General features: G+C 46.5%; 1 protein-coding gene across 3 annotated transcripts in view; it reads left to right on the plus strand.

Annotated features, from left to right (window-relative positions):
* ZNHIT6 (zinc finger HIT-type containing 6) overlaps nt 1-21,423 on the plus strand; it is a 480,560-nt gene that overhangs the window by 287,551 nt on the left and 171,586 nt on the right. For all 3 annotated transcript variants that reach the window (XM_069641693.1, XM_069641691.1, XM_069641690.1), the window contains exon 7: nt 2,303-2,383. In XM_069641693.1, coding sequence (XP_069497794.1) covers nt 2,303-2,383 — 81 coding nt within the window. The remainder of the gene's footprint in view (nt 1-2,302; nt 2,384-21,423) is intronic.

Raw genomic sequence — 21,423 nt, forward strand, 5'->3', positions numbered from 1 at the left:
GTTATTCATCAATTTACCAAAGAACAGGTAAGTGTCCTCTTCTCTTCCACACCCAAAGCTAACGCAGAAGCAGGATACTCTACCTAGGTTCGATGACCAAAGGTGAGTGGAGAAGGAGACAAAGGCACTTGTTCCCAATGTTATCCTATGGAGGACAGGGGGGATGCGACAGACCCAGTGATGCTTACTTACTCCCCAGACTGCGATTTTGCCAGATGTCTTTGTGGATCGTGTGGTGGTCGCTGTGGACTTCATCTGCTATCTTTTGTTAAAGTGAGAGGTGCCCAGGAATTGCATGTTTGAGGATTCTTCCGATTGAGTGGAAGTTGCAACCCCTGTCGGTGATGGAGCTAGGTGAGTTCCAGCGATGGTCACCGGTTGCAGGTGGACGACAGGCGCTCTTCCAGTCGCGGTCACGTAGCTGCTCCAGGTCCGGTTCTAGTGACGGTGGGAAGCTGGAATTCAGGGAGAAGGTGACTTTTGACACAAGCTGGCTACTACCAAAGTTGCAGACTTCAACTGGGACATCGATGCTTCTGGCGAGGTAGCCTGCAAGAGTCAAGCGAGCTAGTCAGTTCACCAGCCAGTCCAGGGACCCTTCCGAAGGCACTGAAGGGATGGATCCTCGAAGGCGTTGAGACTAGTTGGTCCCACTAGTCCAAGGACTAAAGCACTGTTCTTGGTCTTCGGAGCCCAAGCAGAGGAGCCACGGTTCACCTGGCCAATCACAGCTCAGGACGCTTGGCCTCTTCAGGAGTTTTCCACGGATCTTCTGTTGTCTGCTCGTCTACAAATGATACTTGGCTCCAACGCTGATATGAAGAAATGGCTTCGTATCCTAAATCCTGTCTGAAAGCAAGTCCAAGACCCCCAATGGTAAGGATCTGCACCATTCAAACAGACCGTATTTCTCCAGTCGTGAACAACTACTTGTTTTACATCCGCCCTAGAAGCAGAATTTCTTTCCTTCCTGGGCCACACCCCACACAAATGCTCAATAGCCTATGAAGGCTTTCCAGGGCAAATGCATGACCTTATAAGGGCTTTTCTGACCTGGGCGGGCAGGAAAAATGGCAAAATACCATATGGCCAAAGAACAAGCGACATTCTCGTGGCACAGCCATTTTGTGGAACTAGCCACATTTAGTAGCCATACACAGTAAACACGAATGGCTTGTCCTTAGGCACATCTAAAAGTAACCCAAAATCCTCTGTGTAAAAAGCTAGGGTTCTACAACGCAGTGCAAGGGTGTACTTTTATAAGATGGTGTGTGCAATGTTAAAAATACAAGAATTCAAAAGGGAAACCTTTTTCCCCCCCAGTGCTGATGGCTTTCCCGCTGAAGGCTTTATTTCCCATCAAAAACAGCAAAAACAATGGTTTTCATTTTTAACAATGGAGTTGCTAAAAGAAAATCAGTAAGGAAAATGAAAGTATTCATCTTCATTGTGGTGAGCAAGCACGAAAGTCTGAAGAAGAGTTAGGCCAGAAGTCGAGAGATGGTCCATGAACTTCACTCAGCAAACCTACTATTGGCACATATAGAAATGTAAAGCATGAAAGAGGCCGAGCAGTAATTTAGAATAGGCGAATAAAGTGTTAGCTAGCTTTATGCTCTGGACCAATCTGATCGCCCATTACAGAACACGTGGCTTGGCATTTGTGCACTATCTGAGAAGGTTTAACCAGTCATTGGCTTGGCAACCTCTACTTTACAGCCAGAAGAACAATGTCCTAGTACTCTGATAATGGACTGGACCATTAGGAAGTATTCTGTCCATTCTCATCTTTTAACTCGGAATTTGGTATGCCCTATCTCCGTTCCTCAGGAAGAAGCTGCTTTGCCATGGACAAACTTCACCTCAAAAACTGTCTTATTCTGTTTCGTCAGCTGTGCACCTACATGTTTAGGGGATTGCCTGTTGACGGCAGTGTTTTTTTTCTTCAAAGAAATCTTTTAATTTCACGTCACTTGAGTGCAAGAATGCTAAAATGTATGCGTCACAGAGGCAGCTCTATTCTAATTCTAGAGGGCATTTGTTATTGAGCTCCTATGCCCCATAGTATTTGCCTAAAACAGTAGGGGAAAGTAGATGGGGCACAGCCGGTGTGTTGCATTGTTTGAAAGTTTGTCTTTACAATGTGCAGATTTTTCTGGAAACGAAGCTTTAATATAACGCCTGGGACCTGTGTGTGGCCAAGGCCCTTCGCTTTTATCTTGTAATGGCATACTGATATGTTGCACTATACATTTTGGTTTCTCAATGTAAAATGTATCCTTTGTTTCCTTCTTTGCATAAGGGTTCCAGACGATAAAACGCTGCATCAAATCTTGAAAACTTATATTGACCCTGAAGAATCTGATCCAGTTTTTCGCCAGAGGTATTATGCATTGTGATTGATTGATGGGTCTGAAAACGATTTATTGTTTTCGAGGGAAAAGGAAATGTAATTTCCCACTGTAACTACTTGTGGAAAGAAAAGCGGGAGGAATAGTGCAGGCTGAGAAAATAGGAATCGCATACTGAACCACTTACTTCCAAAAGGCTAAATGTGGCATTTGTAATGGGGAAATGATACAGCCGATCTCGATTCCAGACAACTGCTTTATGTAGCCCGTGGAGATTTGTCTACTTTTCTCGATCTAATCTGGTAAGTTGCAGAATTAGCTGTAACTATCAAAGTAGGGTGGTAAAATGAATGTATTCTTCATAGCAATAATGCTCAACTGTACTATGATTTAATGCAGTCATTCTAAAACGCACAGTGTTCGAGAAGTCCGAGAATGCATTAAGTACTCGAAAATGTGCAATAGTGGCATAATCGATGTTGGGAGCATTTACGATTTACTCCAATAAGGACCTGATTTAAATGAATTTAATAGAAAGCAACACTAGCAAAAAATTAGACTGAAGTGCTACATTTGTTCGAATTCTTTTTCTTTGCTGCTCACCTTTTCATGTATGCTGCGTTTTTATGTTTTAGCCTACAGCCACATATCCAGGCAGGGTTTCACCTTGTGTCTTCTAAATGCCTTCTGACCACTGTGGGATCAGGTTCCTCTTGCAGACCCTCAGGGGCACTTGGACTGGATAGCCTCCTGGTGCAAAGGAGGGATAATGGTGATGATAGGTCTCATACTGTGGAAAAAGCAATTGATCATGCAAGAGCTTGACAAACCAAACATTTCAGCCCACAATGTTCAAGATTATTCCTCTTATTTTTAAATTTGGCCTAAACGACTAATTCTATCCCCTCTTGCAATACATATATTGACAGAATTGACAGTGCTTTAATTGGAAGACCTTTCACCTGCTTTTGTCTGCATCCTCGCTATTCGCCTTAACTGTGAAAGTTTCTATTCTACCTCTGACCCGAACACCCTGCTTGTCATTTGATGCCTTCAGGCGGAATTCAGCAATCGTAATTTACTTGTGGAGACTCCGCCAGTAAATTGTTCCATTTTGAAGCATCTAAAGCACAGAGCTGAGAAACAAAGTGGAAAGTCCGCCCTCTCCTCTTCAACCAGTTCTGTTCTTCAAATTTGCCTACATCTCAGCCAACGTTGAATTTTCCTGTGGGCAGACATACTTACAGTGCTTTCCAGTTGTGCAGCTGTAAAAGCAGGCAGAATTCCTAGGGGTTGACGTTAATGGTCATGCCATTAACTGTTGGGTGCATTGTGTGCAAAAAGGCATGGAAACACATGACCGGTCAAATTTGTATGCCTTTTTTTTATAATTTAGTTTTTTTTAGCATTTTTCGATCAAACATGGATACCATTCAAACACATGGTCATTAACAAAAAAAGAAAGTGAAGAACCAACCCCCCCGCCCCACGTGATGAAACAGGAAGCATTAGACAATCCTCTGAATAAACCAACAGAGTTCGTTTGGGAGAAGTAGCAAAGGGGCTTGGAACGAGTTATTATGCCTTTTTAACACCCAGTGCACAAGACAATCTGAATTACACAAAGAGGACTGTGGACAATTAAGTGTTAGCAGTCGTGATCACTTCTGGAAGATTACTGCCCGTTAGGATTCAATTTTTGGGGTTCTGCAGTTTCATTTTATGGGACCCTACTCTTTTTTTTATTTTTTTTATTTTTTCCCCATCTCTATTTTTGGGGGTTTGGAATTCACTTTGGTGGTCAAATGCACTTTTGCTGGAGTCCCCCTGCTTCTACATCCCTTTTTCTATACTTGCATATGGTATTGGGTCGCCCCCATAAAGTGCCCTTTCCCATGGGGTGCTTTCCAGACACCCCATTTTTGCTGTAGGTTGTGCAAAAACGCCCTAACCTGATTGTTGCTCAGCGGTGCGATACATGGCACTGAACTATGTGAACTCCTGACAGATCCTCCAAGAGACTGCCTACCTGAACAAATATATTTTTGTAGAAAAATGGCTTACTTACCACATGTGAGTTACTACTAGTAAAACTGTGTACTTACATGGTGGAAGTTGTTTTTTCTAGGCTGTATAAACTCACTGTTGGGTTCTGTAAATTTTGTCAAACTATATAATCACCTAAATACTTACCCATATGTAGGATGCTTTAACAATTTCACATCAAGTATGGCATCCTCCTGGAATGCAAAAACGGATTACTTTACTGGAGTGTAAATGTTTGTACTGGGTAACTTACCTCACTGAGCATTCGGCCGTCACATTTTTTTTTATATATAAGTACCAGCGGGTGGGTTATTGTTGTGTTCTGTAACTTACCTTGGTCTGCTGAGGATTTCTGACTGTTTTCGGGTTTGTCTCCTTGTGCATAGTAACCAGCGGACATTACAAAGTCAGTACTTTCCTTTAAAGTTAGCCATCTTTCATCTGGAACTGGATTTCACTACCTTATATGGGGTATTCCTACATATAGGTTAGCTAACCACTGCTTGTGATTCTCTTGCAGGTTCCTGTAGACATGAATTGTACACACTTACCCCAATGTGACATAACATTTGTGTTCTGTGTAGCTTGCTATGTTCTTAGATCTGTTATTTAACAGCTGGGTGCTATCAATCACAAGTCCTACTATGTTTAAACGTATCTGCCTTTTAAGGTGCATATCCTTCTGTACAGACATTAAAGGTTTCCTTAAGCGGGGCTGGTGTATTTAATGTAGGATTACTTCACTTATTATTTTTGTATGTTGTAGGAGTAGTATACTTGCCTCCATAAAAAGGTTTATTCTGTGTTTTACAACATACTGGTCCGTGTCAAGTGTGCCATGTTTCATACCAAAGCTACTTTATTCACTGTGTTAATTGTTAGTTTGCAGAGTCTCTTGCATTGTTTTTTTGTGCATTGCTGTTCCTAGAAAAACTGTAACCTTTACCTGTGCTGCTGTAGCAAGTTGGTTTTCCGCAGAGTAGCTCACCTTTTTCTTTAGTTGGCTTTGGCTGTGTTTTGGGGTTTTTAGCATTCAGTGTGAAGGGTATCCATACATACAAAGTCTACCACTAACATTCCTATCACTAAGGTTATCCCTTTTTTTTAATAGAACATTGCTTTCACTTGCCCCTGTGTAAGGTGTTTTTGGGGTTTTGGGGGGTAATCTGGCTCTTTTAGCTGAGTAAAGGGAATGATAATCTAGATTGTTTTGAATTAGCTTGTTGTATGCAGACGATTACTGGAGAGTGGTATGATGGATTTCTAGAATCTGGCCTACTGGACAGATTTTAGAAGGCCACCCTAGTTATAGTAAACAGGTGACGCTGAGAGGTTAGCCCAAACCCATTCGAGGTAAACATGGAGAGCATTTAAGGCAATTCTCAGAATAGCGAGAGTGGGTTCACAGGTCCACGAGGAGTCCATACAGTGAAGCACACAATAATTCAATTTAGAGAGGAATGTATAAAATACAAATATTTATTCTAGGCCTTTACACACACTAATAAAATGATACAAGCAGGTGATATTATCACACAATACTCAATAATCCATATACATTCACCATAGGTTCCTAAAATACATTTCAATACATATGAGGTATGTAAATTAATGGAGTAAAGATGGGACCAGGTGAATTTCCCTAACCTCAGCAGTCCAACCCCTAAGAAGAATGGTGCCTTGTGCCCAAAAGTCAGTTTTCACAATGCTTCTCCCCAGAATGTAGTCTCTGTAGGTAAGTTCTAATTTGACTTGTGTTGGTGATTGTTCAGAAGAATATAGTCAACAAGGTTACTAGGTAAGTAAATTGTGTTCTTCTCTTTCAGAAATACTACCAAGGTTAGATGATCAAAAGGCAGTGGGATGGAAGGTAGGATACAAAGGCAATGGTTCCCAATATTATATTATGGAGGGCAAAGGGGGTACAAATGCTTTCCATTTACTTACCCCATAACTCTGATTTTCCCAGATGACTTAATGGGTGGACCAGGAGTCACAGGAGGTTGGATTTCCCACGGTTTTGGTGGGAGGAGCCCAGGGGCTGTGGATGCAAGGATTCTTCCAGTCGGGTCGCGATGCAACCCCTGGTGAGGAAGAAATGCAAGATTCACCAATGCAGGCCTCTTCAGGACACTTCACAGGATGGAGGAAGGAGAGTTCCAGTGACAACCATCGCACACAGACAAGTCCAGGCGTCTTTCCAGTCGCAGTGGAAGAAGCTTCTCTAGGACAGGATGCCTTGAAACTGGGATGCTGAAATTCACAGGGAAGACGACTTGTACCACAGGCTAGTGAACATCAAAATTCCGGGTTCAAATGCGGAACTGCACACCACCTGGCAAGGTAGCAAGCCCACGAGAGAGTGGGTCAGTCCACAGGGTGGTCCAGCGACACTTCCGAAGGCTCAGGATGGCTGGCTTATCAAGAAGGTGTCTAGACTATTTGCTCCCACTAGAACAAAGGCTCAAGCACCGCTGAGGGTCTTCGGAGATCGGGTAGTCCAAGAGGAGTTGAGCGGGCCAGATGCAGGGAGGGATGCCACGGCCCTTCAGGAGTTGTCTCTGAATCTTCAGATGGCTGTGCATCTGGGATAGATTCCTTGCGCTGATATGAAGAAATGGCTGCAGGAGTCCTCTTCTTATCCAAAATCCAGCCTGGAAGCAAGTCAAAACCCACATGGGCCTGCCCCATTAAAACAGCTGGTGGTTGTCCATTCAATTACCAATATTGGTTTCACTCATGCCACACCCCTAGACTCTCTGGCTCCACAGATGTGGAATGGGACTAGACTGTCCCACCCACTTCATGGGTCATACAAAGGCTGCACTAGTCCACGAAAGCAGTAACTTTTCCGGGCAAATGCATGACCGTATATGGGAGGAAGAAAGCCAAACTATAATATGGCCAAAGAACACGCGTAAATCTTGTGACACAGCCATTTTCCTCCATGTTTTGTAGCCATACATGGTAAAGGCGAATGTGCACACTAAAAATAATCCGAAATTTGTAAAAATGTTTCTGCTGCTACCAGCTTGTAGTCGCATACAAAAGTAACCAGAAATCCTCTGTGTAAAAAGCTAGGGTGATATACAGTGCAGTGTAAGATTGTCCTTTTGTAGGATGCTGTGTGCAATGTTAAACATACAAGAATTCAAAAGGGAAACCATGAGCGAAAGGCAAGTGAAGCTGAAGGCTTTCCTCACCTCAAAAAGTCAGAACAGGTTCATAAACAAAGCAAAAAAGATTGGGGGTCCATAGAAACTATGGAGGGAAAGTTGCCAAAAGAGAGATCTTTACTAACAAAGTATACATTTGCATATCTTTGCCCATATGCCGCCGAGTTCCTGCAGTGCTATTCTGGAGTTAAGTCAGGAAGAGAGACTGGATTATGAGAGTATAAAGGCAGCTGTCCTAAGGGCATTTGGCAAGACTCCACTCACTATCTGAACACTTTTAGGAAGTCTGTGAAAAAGTCTGATGTGTCTTGGGTCTTTGAGTCCCAGCAAAGCCTGATGGGTTGGGTGAATGGCTACAAGGTGTACTCCTTCCAAGACTTGATCAATCTGATCATGCTCGAGGACATCATGGAGGGTTGTTCTTCAGAACTGCACCTGTACTTGGCAGACTCTAAGATCTTGTATCCAATGGAGCTGGATAAATGTGCAGACTTGTGGGTGTCATATAGGGTGGACCACAAGGACAGTATTGGTGACCGTGATTCTGGGTCAAGTACTTCCAGTAGATAGTTCCTCTCAGGTCCACAACATACAGTTGGGTATTCCCATTGTGGGCTGGGCTGGCCTTGCATGAGTTTTAGTATTCTCAGACTCCCTGGAACTTGCTGGGACTGTGGTGGATCTGACCATGTAGTCTAAAGAGTCCTAAAAAGGCACAATACTTAAGGCTAAACACCATTGCTCGGACACTGAGATGAATTACTCAAAAGCAGACATCTCAGACATTTCTTAGCCTCTTTTGTAGTGGTGGAACAAAGTCCCGAAATGGAACTAGTGATTCCTCTGAACACCCAGCAGTACATCCATCCTGTTTGTGCAGATGCCAAAGCAACTGCTAGGATATAGGACACTGGTGCAAGTATGACGGGTGAAGACGGTACTTTCTTTTGGCCAGAGGCTCTAGAAAATAGACCTCTGAACTCCACTAAGTTTCCTAATGGTTCCTTTCAGACTTTCCCTGTAGTTCAGATAGCTGACAAGAAGTTAGACATTACTGTTATTGTACAACAAGAAGTGCAGGGTTCTACTAGGGAATAACTTGAAAAAGAGGTATCTTTCGAGGTACCACTATTGTTTCAGGAGCTGTGGCATTTTACTATCATCCTTCAGTGTGTCAAATTGTCAAGGGGGTAATTTATATACTTCAAAAGCTGCCCAGATGCCAGGGGAGACTAAGCTTAGTTTTTCCCCTAGACCTCCTGTCAAGAAGCCTGTGATTCAACCTGCTTCTACCAGATGGGTTGATAGGATCAAGGCTTCCTGGAGACCACTCTGGATCAATGGCCCACAATGCGGCCCTCCAAGCCATTTGGTGTGGCCCGCGGGGCTCAAGAGAGTTTGTGGACCAGATTTAATTTATTTATTTCTGCAATGTTTGTCGGGTATGGTACCCGAACAACATTGCAGAAATAAATAAAATTAATCGGGTCCACGGACCCGACAAACATTGTCCAGATAAAGAAATAAACTGGGCCGTTGCAAAGGAGTGGGACGTGGGGAGGACTGTTAGTGCCTTTGGTGACCCTTGCAAGGGGGCACCAGAGGCAGTTACAGGCCTCCGCCACGGCCCGGTTTATTTATTTATTTGGGCAATGTTTGTCGGGTCCGTGGCAGAGTGTGTCTTTGTCTCTGCAGCAATGACTGTAACGCTTCTAGCTAATTGGCAAAAAGAATGCAGGTGAATCAAAATAACACGCTTGTTATTTTGCTTCACCTTTCATTCTTTTTACCGAGTTTCAATGCGAATGCACGTTTATTTTGCTTTCATTCTTTTTGCCCAGATTACCAGGGCTCAATTCGAGGGTACGTGGGTGGACTGAGTCATCCACATTTTTAAGAGGGTGGACTCAGTCCCATTGAACCACAGCCACGATGGGGAACATTCATGAACATGTGAATCCATGCCTTTATGTTAAAATCATCCAAACCTCTATTGTCAATTTGTGTCTACACACTAATTTGATGGCAGAAACCCAGAGCATCTTGATGGGCGATTCCAGCTTCCAAATCCGATGTCTGTTCCGATGACTGACTTCGGCCTACATCTGGCTTTGACCTAATCAGTAGGTAGAGTGGGTGGGACTCATACCACCATTTCCTGCTCCTACTCCCTTTGTCATGCTGCCTCTGTGTCCACCTTCCACTATGGAGCGTACTCCCTTTAAGTTTTGCTCCAAGTGCAACAGATAATTCCTGTCGGTAGACAAACACAGAGTTTGTAACCACTGCCTTCCACGTGACCACCTCAAATCCGGTTGCGCTGTGTGAAATCTCTTTAGGCTCAAGACCCTAAGGCAGCGCAGAACCAAGCGATTGGCGACATACGCCATGTCAGCGGTGTCGGTGAACAACCCTGGGATCTTCGAGTCGGACCACAAAGGCTGAGGCAGCCTAGACTCCGATTCAGATCTCGAAGACACCACAAGGAACATTCTAGTTCCTGCGCGCCTGTCCCCAGCCTCGGAAGGCAGTCGCAGCACACTGCTATGAGGAAGGCATCTGGCGATGCCGGCGTACATACATGCACTATCTCGCATAAGCATACTCCCCCAAGCCGTCTCTTGACAGATCCATTGACGGAGGGCCATGTGTCGTCCGTTGGCACCTCTCGGCCCACTGACCCAACACCGACCGCGCCCACTGTGGTTCTACCTACGCGCTTACCATAAGGTGATAATGCAGACACTCCGGCGAAGGGCGTGCATGAACACTGCTCCACTGCTGGGGCAGAGACGCTGAAACAACCGCTGAAACACATTTTCATTCACAAAAACACCATAAAGAGCCCTCTTCTCATGGTAAACTGGCCTCTCAGGCCTGTGGACACTATGGAGATGAATCCTCACCTCTGGCTTCCATCCTCAACAAAAATCACCCTAGGGAGAGCCCCAAGGGCACACCAAGAGACAATCGCCCTGCAGAAGCACCTCCTGTGGCCCCAAAGTTCACCCCTGTAGCACCAAGATCCATCCTGTCTGCTACCACTTGGACCAAAACAGTGTGTCGACACCATGGGCAAAATGTCATTCTTTGTGGACTTTGAGCAAGCTGCCCACTCCTTCAAAGCCTGCTGAACATCCTCCTATGCCTCCTCCATTGTCGGTGGCACCCTCTCTTTGTACCCCAGCCCTGCCGCCTGGGGAGCCCTCACAAGGATCTCTTTATGGGGACATGCAGTCCACACAATCTGACCAGGACATGTGGGTGTAAGATCAAGGTGATCCTGGTCAAGATGGTGACTTGGAGGACCAGGACGACCCAGATCTCATCTCTGTTGACCCCTCTGTATTTGACAGTGGTCACTCTCCTATTGCAGACCAACCTCTTTACAATGAGCTGCTGAAGAAGGCTGCTCACCGTTTTCGCATAGACACAGAGGAATCCAGTCCAGGAGGGACTGACTACGTTGAGGATATCCTCGATGAGAAAAAAACCAACTAGCCATGCTATACAACTCCTGGAGTCTATCAAGAAAAGGGTCTCTCCATCCTGGTCTACCCCTCCCTTACTAGGGCGGTCAACCCTCTGGTGGCAACATCATTCAAGTCCTCTCCTTCAGTTCCCCCTCTACATTAGCAGTCATGTAAAGCCAGGTGGTGACCACTACCAGAAAGAGAGCTGGTGTCCCACTCTCAACCTCCGGGGCCACCTCCCATCAAGGAGTGCAAGAGACTATACACACTAAGCGCATCACGTCCTCAGCTGCGTACCTCACTAGAGTAGCAAATCGTACTACCTTGCTGGCCAGCTACAGCAGCAACCAGTGGTATGAGGTTTCACAGCATCTGGACACAATACAGGCACTGGCTCACTCCCACCTTCTTAAAATCGCCACTGATGGTAAATGTCATGATCCCTAGCAAGGCCCCTGACAGAACACCAACACATAGTGTAGGCAGAGCCTGGACACTGAGATTTGCTGGATGGCGCAGGTTGCACTCCATAAACACTGGCAGCTGCCACCACCAAAATGGCCCCCAGAGTAGGTTGCCACACAGGAACCATAATGGCCCCTGGCAGTCCTTATCAGAAGTTTCCTTGGTGGTCTAGTAGAGCTGGGTGCAGCCCATGGGTATATGAACACTGCCCTGGGCCACACTCGGCGCTTAGTTTTCTCCGGCTGTCAGAGCAAGCGGCTTAACACTTGCCACTCTGTTCGACGTGTTAGTGACTGCAGCCCTGCACGCAGTCTGTCTGCTACTACCCGCGTTGAAAGCCTGCAAGCTACGATCATCCGGAACAGGCTGCTGTTTCCATAATCACTTTGCGGCGACCGCCGCAGCTTCTGAACTCATTCTCTGGCACGTAGGAAGAAGGAAATGCACTAAGTGGACATCACCTGCATTTGTATAAACCCGCGCTAAGATCCTCTTAGTTTCACTGGACGCGTCGTCCTTATTCTGTAATCCGACCCCTTTTCTTGCAACGGCACTCAGCTGACATCTCCCCGTCGGCATAATCCTCACAGCAGCGCTCCGCTGTCATCGCCTCGCTGAACCTGCGAAAGATAAAGGAGACATCAGTCTAAGAACGAGCTGTGTGTTCTGCACAGCAAGAGCTCGAACATTTGGAGTTTATCACCAACACTGTAAAGGACACTTTAAGAGTAAAAAGGACAGCATATAAGGGACATTTTCAGAGTGAAAAGAATAGCAAAGGACATATATAGGACACACAAAAGACACTCATTGAGTGATAGGAACACTTAAAGGACTTACAACGTGCAAGCAGGAAACTCATCTTCCTCAGTGTCACCTCCGCCGCAGCTGGTCTTGGCCACAGCACCAATGAAGAAACTGGAACCTGATGTCTGTCGGAAGGCCTCAGCTCGATTTTCAATAATAAGGTAAGACATCCCACAGAACTGCCAAACTGTACATTCACCGGAAAAGAAAGCACGGGAGGTGGGGAGAAAGCTGAGCAATAGGTACTTAAGTTCCCTTGTTTATTGTAGGTCCAGCTGAAACACTGAAGAGGTGTATCACCACAACAAAATCTCCTTCAACCTTATTACCCGCAGGACTTGTATCCAACAGCGGAATATAGGGGAGAAGGTGGTTTGGGTTAGCATCTTATCACCTGAGGCTACGCTTCCCACATTCCGGACCATGAACTCCTGCAGGGCACCATAGGTAAGTGTTACAGAACGCTAAACCCACATGCATGTCATGGCGTCGAAGGTTGATCAGTTAGCCGCATTGTTAGGCGAGTTACAAGCAGATGTCCATGCTGCCCGCTCGGAAACAAACACCATGAGAAAAGAATTATTGGTTAATAGAGAACAGAAGAACTAGCAAAGCGCTTACTAGAACCTAAGACGGTCAGGTCCCACTACCAGTCCCCTCTGATGGCATTGCATCAGCACCACCTCAGATCAAAGTAAGCACCCCCATAACAGTCCCCTTAGCCTCTGCTGAAATGTTCCTGGGGGACCCACAGAAATACGCAGTCTTCATGAATCGGTGCCGGCTTCACTTCCTGTGTCGGCCATGGATAGTCACTACTGACCAAACTAAGGTGGCCTTCGTCCTGTCGTACCTAGGGGGCATGCAGCAAGCTGTTCATTGCCGCTGGTTAATCGGGATGACCCTAGCCTACATACATTTTCAGGTTTCCAGCAGGATTTGGATAAACTCTTTGCCCGCCGAACCCAGTGGCATGCTTTAGATGGGTAGTTGCTGGCCCTCCGACAGGGATCCCAGGATATGTTAGTATACATTACCACATTCAACCCACTAGTGGCCGAAACCAACTGGCCTGAAGGGAAGAGAAGTACCCTATTCTAGCGGGGTCTCCGTAGCGAACTGAAGGACGTTCTGGCACAGGTCGTGAATCCACCTGAATGCTGTGCAGAATATATAGATTTGGTGGTGCAGCTTGATCACCGGCTACAGGAAAGACGGTCAGATCGGTCTCGTATGGATGGCCGTCCCTTGTATGTACGTTCCCGGGAAGCCTCATCCTGAACCACAGAGAACCCGCCTGAACCCATGCAATTGGGCAGCGTTAGAGGTCCATTAACCAAAGAGAGACAGCGATGCCGGTGACAACTTTGTTTGTATTGTGGCAAGTCAGGACATTTTTTAAAGGATTGCCTGAGTAAATTACCCCGTAAACCACTGGGTGCTATTGATGCAAGTATCCAAAAAGAACCAAAAGAGCTGTCCGAAAACTCTATTGCCTGACAAGAATAGAGATCCGCTTGTCGGGAAAGGAGAAGACGTCAATGGTCTCACATATTGCAACCCTGGTAATCTAATTTTGACCCAAACAGCCTCAACGAATGCATTCATTGGAAGCGTACGTTGACTGTGCAGCAGTAGGAAATTATATGGACATCACTGTGGCCCTAAGGATTGCCGTTCCCATTCAAAAAAGGGAAAGGCGGACAACATCCTTTCAGTCGATGGAACACAGCTATCGTACGGACCGGTGACCCAATGTACGTGGCTGGTTGTTTTGTTATGCCATGACGGACATAGGGAACACAGTCTTTGACCTAATTAATGCACCCCAATTTCAGCTCCTACTAGGAATGCTGTGGTTGGAGTGTCATAACCCGCTCAAATCACCCGGTTGTTGTTGTTGTTATTATTATTATAGATTGGCGGGCCATTCGTTAATTTTCTCCGCTGAGTGTACCCAAACCTGCTACCCAGCCACGTCTGTTGATGTCAATGCTCCGGTTCCAATGTCTGGATCACAAAACAAGGTGGTGATTGGTATCATGGGTCAATTGCCTCCGGAGTACAAAGGGTATCCGTGTGTCTTTCAGAAGGACCAAGCTACCACCCTGCCACCTCACAGACCGTATGACTACCAAATGACCTGATCCCGGGAGCACAAGCACCGTGCAGCTGCATATATGCCCTTACGGAAAAAGAGAACCAGCATCTGCGTAGTTACTTACATCAGTACCTGGCCAATGGGTTTATTCGCCATCCAAGTTGCCTGCCTCCTTTCTTTGTCCCTAAGAAGGAGGGGGACCTCAGAACTTGTAGAGATTACAGAGGGCTCAACAAGATTACCATCAAGAACCGGTACCCTCTACCGTTGATCCCGGTACTACTGGACCAGGTGAAGGGGGTTAACATCTATACAAAGCTCGACCTTAGAGGAGCATACCATCTGGTTCGGTGAAAGCTGGAGATGAGTGGAAGACAGCCTTTCGCACAAAGTCAGGATTGTTTGAATACACGGTCATGCCCTTTGGGCTGTGCAATACTCCAGCAGCATTCCAATTCTTTATGAATTACCTCTTGAAAGAATTGCTGCACGTTTGTGCTATGGTATACATAGATGATCTCCTCATCTACTCCGAGACCTTGGAAAAACACGTACACCATGTGAGGGTGGTTTTGGAAAAACTGTGCCAACACCAGGTATTTGCAAAACTGGAGAAGTGCGCCTTCCATGTGACCAAAGTGGAATTTTTAGGATTCATCTCGACTCCCCAGGATATTCAAAGGACAGCCGCAAGGTGGAAGCAATATCCAGTGGCCTTCTCCTACCTCTGTCAAAGCAATCCAGAGTTTCCTGGGGTTCGCCAATTTTTACTGGCGGTTTATCGCAGACTTTTCAGACATAGTCCATCCCATTACTTACTTATTTCGAAAACATTGAATTTTCAATTGGTCGCCTGAAGCCGAACAAGCCTTTGTACAACTGAAACACTGATTTACTTCTGCTCCTATCCTTAAGCATCCGGATCCAGAACTTCCATATTTGGTCGAGACTGATGCATCAAGTGTTGCCATGAGGGTGGTTCTGTCCCAACGATATCCTGAAACCCACCAACTGCACCCAGTAGCATTCTGGTCGAAGAAATTCAGTCCACCAGAGTTAAATTGCGCTGATAAAGAATTGCTCACGATCAAGGCTGCCTTCAAAGAGTGGCAACACCATCTCCTTGGAGCACGTTACACAGTCACTGTGCTCACAAATCACTGCAACTTGCAATTCCTATGAACAGCCAAGGCACAAACTCCTCACCACCTACGGCGAGCTCAGTTCTTTACAGAGTATGATTTCACTGTCACTTACTGCCTTGAGGTGAAGAATGGAAAAGCGGATGCGCTTTCTCAGATCAGCTGGGATACGGATGGAGAGGATGTTTATGCAAGCTCTGCACCAGTACCCATAATACCGGAAGATGAATAAATGGGAGCCATGAACCTTGGTTCACCCTCTTTAATTGAGTTACAGGATGACGTTGGAGAAACCATGAAACCTGACCATGTCCAAGTATGGGTCTCTTAGAGAACTCAAAGATCGGAAGAGAAGAATCTCCCGTATTACCAGAAGCGCTTGTATCTTCTAAACCCTACAATGCATAATCAGATCCTCAAAACCTACCACGATGCATTCACAGCGGGACATCCAGGCATTGCAAAGACAATGGCAAAAATGCGGCAGAATTTTTGGTGGCCTTCAATGACGAAGAGATGATATGCAATGCATAAAAACCTGTGATGACTGCACCCAAAACAAGACCGCTAGAAGCAAGCTGCAGGGGTTACTCCGTCCATTGTCCATACCACCGGCCCCTTGGCATGTAATCTCTTTGGACTTCATTACTGACTTGCCACCCTGCAATGGTTACAATATGATATTGATTGTTGTTTACCTTTTACCCGAAATGGCACATCACCCTAAAAGGGCTACCAAGCGCAGGAGTCCTGGCACAGACAGTCTTAAAGCATATTGTCAAACTTCATTGTTTCCCTTCAGCGGTTCTATCTGACCGGGAAAGCCAATTTGTTTCCAAATTCTGCAGAAGCTGCTGTGCCAAGGCCCAGATTGAAGTCCATTTGTCCTCCAGTCACCACCCACAGACCGACAGGCAGACTGAAAGAACAAACCAAACTCTGGAACAATATCTGCGCTGTAGGCTTACTCAAGTAGAGTTCAGTTGGGTAGATGTCTGTGGGCAGCAGAATATGCATATAACAATACCATCCATAGTTCTACAGGCTACTCGCCCTTCTTCTTACGTGGAAGGGACCCTCGCACTTCAGCCCTTGACCTACCAGTACCCTTGGAAATGCCCACTATCCATCAACGCCCTACACACGAGCATTAAAGAGCCACCCACATCCTATTGGGATCAAAAGCAGCCCACAAGCCTTTTGCAGACAGAGAGCGGAGGAACCCAAGTATCAAGTGGGGGATAAGGTGAGGCTTGACACAAGAAATATCCAACTGAAAGGACCTAGAAAATTCCATCCCAGGTATATTGGTCCATATTCCATTGAGTCCATTATTAATATTGTGGCAGTAAAACTAGCATTGCCCTCCATACTTTGAATACACCCAGTCTTTCATGTATCTCTGTTAAAACCCATGCACCCAGGTACTCGGAATTCCATAAGGCAGCCCTCTCCAGTAGAAGTACGGGGAGAAGAGGCTGAATACGAGGTCAAGGATATTCTGGATTCCAAGATCGTACAGCAAAGGCTTTACTACGTCGTTGACTGGAAAGGATATAGTGTACTAGACCGGACCTGGGAACCAGCATAAAATATATTAGCTTCATGTTTACTAGCCAGTTTTCACTGCAATCACCCAGAAGACCAGGACCAGGTATAGCTCTGCTTGGGGGGGATTTTGGAGGGGGGCATGGTGGTGCTGAGAGCCTGGACACTGAGAGTTGCTGGGTGGTGCAGGTTGCACTCCACAAACACTGGCAGCTGCCACCACCAAAATGCCCCCCAGAGTAGGTTGCCACACGGGAACCAAGATGGCCCCTGGCAGTCCTTATCAGAAGTTTGCTTGGTGGTCTAGTGGAGCTGGGTGCTGCCCAGGGTTATGTAAGCCCTGCCCTGGGCCACACCCAGCGCTTGCCGTTTTCTCTGGCTGTCGGAGCAAGCAGCGCAACGCTTGCCACTCTGTTCTGTGTGTTAGTCACTGCAGCCCTGCGAGTGGTCTGCTACTACCTGCGTTGAAAGCCTGCAAGTTACGATTATCCGGAGCTGGCTGCTGGTCCCATACTCAACTTGTGGCGACCATTAAAGCTTCTGAACTCATTCTCTGGCACCTAGGAAGACGGAAATACAGTAAGCGGACGTCACCTGCATTTGTATAAACCCCTGCTAAGATCTGCTTACCTTAATTGGAGGTTCGGGACGCGTTCTCCTCATTCTGTAATGCGACCCCTTTTCTTGCAACGGCGCTCAGCTGACATCTCCCCGTAGGCATAATCCTCGCAACAGCGCTCCGATGTCATTGCCTCGCCGGACCTGCAAAAGACGGACATCAATCTAAGAACGAGCTGTGTGTTCTGCACAGCAATAACTCGAACATTTGGAGTTTCTTACTAACGCTGCAAAGGATGCTTTAAGAGTGAAAAGGACAGCATACAAGGGACATTTTCAGAGTGAAAAGAGTAGCAAAGGACATGTATAGGACACACAAAAGACACTTGAAAGGAACACTGAAAGGAGATACAATGTGCAAGCAGGAAACTCACCTTCCTCACAGCCTCATGTGCGCCACAGCACCATTTTCAATAATAAGGTGAGACATCCCACAGAACTGCCAATCTGTACATTCAGGGGAAAAGAAAGCACGGGTGGTTGGGGGAAAGCTGAGCAATAGTTACTTGCATTCCCTTGTTTATTGTAGGTCCATTTGCAACACTGAGGAGGTGTATCATTGCAACCAAATCTCCCTCAACCTTATTACCCGCTGGGCTTCTATCCCAACAGCGGAATATAGGGGAGAAGGTGGTTTGGGTTAGCATTTTATCACCTGTGGCCACGCTTCCCACAGTCTGGACCTGGCACTCCTGCAGGGCACCAGAGACGGCTCTCCAAAAACATACTACCAAATGTCTTGGATTTTGCAGACACCTCAGGAAGGGTCACTGCAGAGGGAACCCTCCTAAACGACATTCCTGGCTTAGAGACTCAGGGTTTAAGCCAGAGACACAGGTGGCCCTGATTAACATGCCCATTGAGGAGGGTCTCCTCTTGGGCAAAGCTGTCAAAGGCCAGCTGGAGTCTGCAAAGGAGCATGAAACTGTCAAGGCCCTAGGTCAATTTCCAACAAGCCCTTTGTCCCTAGGGGGGCATGCAACACACGCCAAACATTCTGGTGCAAGGCTCGGGAAACCAGGCCAAGCTGAAGCAAGCAGGTCTGGGTGCCCCATTTTACAGTCCACCTGTTCAAATGTTCTATCAGCACCAGCAGCTTGGTTTTCACCCCGGGAAAGTGCATGGGAGAGCTGCAGCCTTTAGGGACGCAGGAGCCCCTGCCTCCAAATGGTGTGCCGATCCACGTTCCCTCCCATGCGTCCCCAGTCGGGGGTAGCATAACCCTCTTCGCCCAGCAATTGAAGGGAATTACATCAGACCGCTGGGTTCTAGATACAGCGGGCAAAGGATACTAGATGGAGTTCCTCGAAATACCTCACCAGCATCCACCTCGTGTAAGACGAATGTCCTCTGAACACCTCAACATCCTCAAGGAGGAGATCAAAATCCAAATGCAAAAAAGAGGCATCGAGCTGATGCCCTTTAAGGAACAAAATCAAGTTATTTATTCATTTTACTTCCTTGTTCCAAAGAAAGATCGAACAATGTGCCTAGTGCTGGACCTGAGCCCTGCAAACCAGTATGTTGAACCCCAGAAATTCAGGATGACCACACTGCAAGAAGTCTTCCCACTATTGAAAATAGGGGTTTACATGGCAACATTGGACATGAAAGATGCATTCTTTAATGTTGCCAGCGCACAAAAAATACCTCAGCTTCAAATTGGGAAAACGAGCACTACCAATTCAACGTGCTCCCATTCGGCATGGCATCAGCCCCAAGGTATCTTAGCAGTGGTGGTCGCCCACTTGCGAAGGCATTCCATTCCAGTGTACCCTTACATAGACGATTGGCTAATTACTGGGGACCATCCCCAGAGGTGCCTTCAAAACATGCAGTAAACAATCAATCTGCTGTTCCAATTGGGCTTCTCCACAAATGAAAAGAAGTCCATTCTAGTGCCCAGCCACGTAAAGCAATTTCTGGGGGCACTAATCAACAGATGTCAACAGATGTCAAACTAGTCTACTTCCAAGACATGCTGTTTCAAACACCTCCGTATGTAGCCGGTCCTCCGGTGTTGGTACGAAAGGCAATCTTGCCTGCTGGGAATGATGGCTTTCTGCATCTACCTAGTTGCTCATGCCAGGCTGCGCATGCGTCCAATGCAAGAGTGGCTAGCGAAACAATGGTCACAAGCAAGCGGGTTGTGGGACATATTTCCACACACCAGTGATCCAGGTCCCTCTCACAACAGACGCATCTATGACTGGGTGGGGCGCTCACTTCCTGCATCACACTTCTCACGGCCTGTGGACACGGGTGCTAACCAGGAAACACATCAACATTCTGAAACTACTAGCATTTCTCAACACTACAAGCCTCAGCTAGTGCACAAAACAGGCCTAGTCCTTACGGACAGTACCACGGCCATGTTTTATATAAACAAACAGGGGGAACACATTCTCCAGGACTGTCCAAACATGCCCAAAACATTTGTCTTTGTGCACTGCATCACATGTTCGTAGTGGCTCAACAGGTTCCAGGGGAACTCCATTCCCTGGCAGACTTACTAAGCAGGAGTACAAGCATGAGTGGCAACTAAATAGTCAGGCTAAACAAGGTCTTCTCAAACTGTGGGTTCCCAGAGATGGACCTTTTTGTGACCCTAGAAAATGGATCATGCCAAGATTACGCGTTCAGGTTTCCCGAGAAAGGATCCAAGGGGAATGCACTTCAGATGACCTGGTCACCAAGGAAATGTGCATACGCTTCCTGCCACCCCCTTGGCCCCCCACACCTTTTCAACAAAATGGTCCACAAGCTACACCGGGAACAAAACAAGTAACACTGATTCTCAAAGCTCTAATGTGGGCACGCCAGACCTAGTTGTCACACCTGCAAATGAGGTCCATGTATCCTTCCATGAAGCTACCTTGCACGGACAAACTGTTGACCCAGGATCAGGGGCAATGCTCCACCCATGTCCTCAGAAGCTGAACTTAGCAGATTGGCTCCTTAGGTCATAGAAGTTGGTCAGCTACACCTGAACCAGAGGTTCATGGAAATAATCAAGGAGGCACGCAAGCCCAAGGCGCTGCTATTGTAACAAATGGAAGCGCCTTGTGTTATGGTGCAGAACATACCATCCAACATACCTACTTGTCTCAGGATTGGTCTTTCACTCACTCAAGGTACACCTAGCGGCCCTCTCCACTTACACCACGTCCCAGAGTAAAATGTTGTGGTGGAAAGTGCCCGTAGTTATGATATGGTATTTCATGTCATTTATAAAGCGCCTGTACACAAGTGTTTCTAGGCGCTATAAGACAAGGGAGGGAAGACTGAGGGAGGAAAAAACAAACCATCTTACTAGGTCTTGTGTCATTCAGATCATGCAAGTGCGATACGCAAAAATGGAAGGGGTCCAGGGGGGAGAGGAGAAGTGCCAGGGAGGAGAGAAACTTGTATGGGCAATCAGGGCAGCATGGCTCTGGGTAAGTGTGTAACGGATTTTATGACACGGCACACTCCAGCAGAGATTTCTGACACTGAAGGGTGGTGTACAATAAAACACGCCTTTTTATTTGAACCCTGGATTCTTTCTTGAAGAGACACCCAACCCGTTTCACACCCACCTTAACAAATACCCTGTGTCGCGATGGACCATTAACCAGTCCTGTGTGTAACAAAGACATATTTATTTATTTTTAGAATTCAAATGAAAATCAGTTCAAACCAAAATTTAGGGCAGCA

Source organism: Ambystoma mexicanum, chromosome 1q, assembly GCF_040938575.1.
Source record: "Ambystoma mexicanum isolate Mex_15411 chromosome 1q, UKY_AmexF1_1, whole genome shotgun sequence".
Classification (NCBI taxonomy): domain Eukaryota; kingdom Metazoa; phylum Chordata; class Amphibia; order Caudata; family Ambystomatidae; genus Ambystoma; species Ambystoma mexicanum.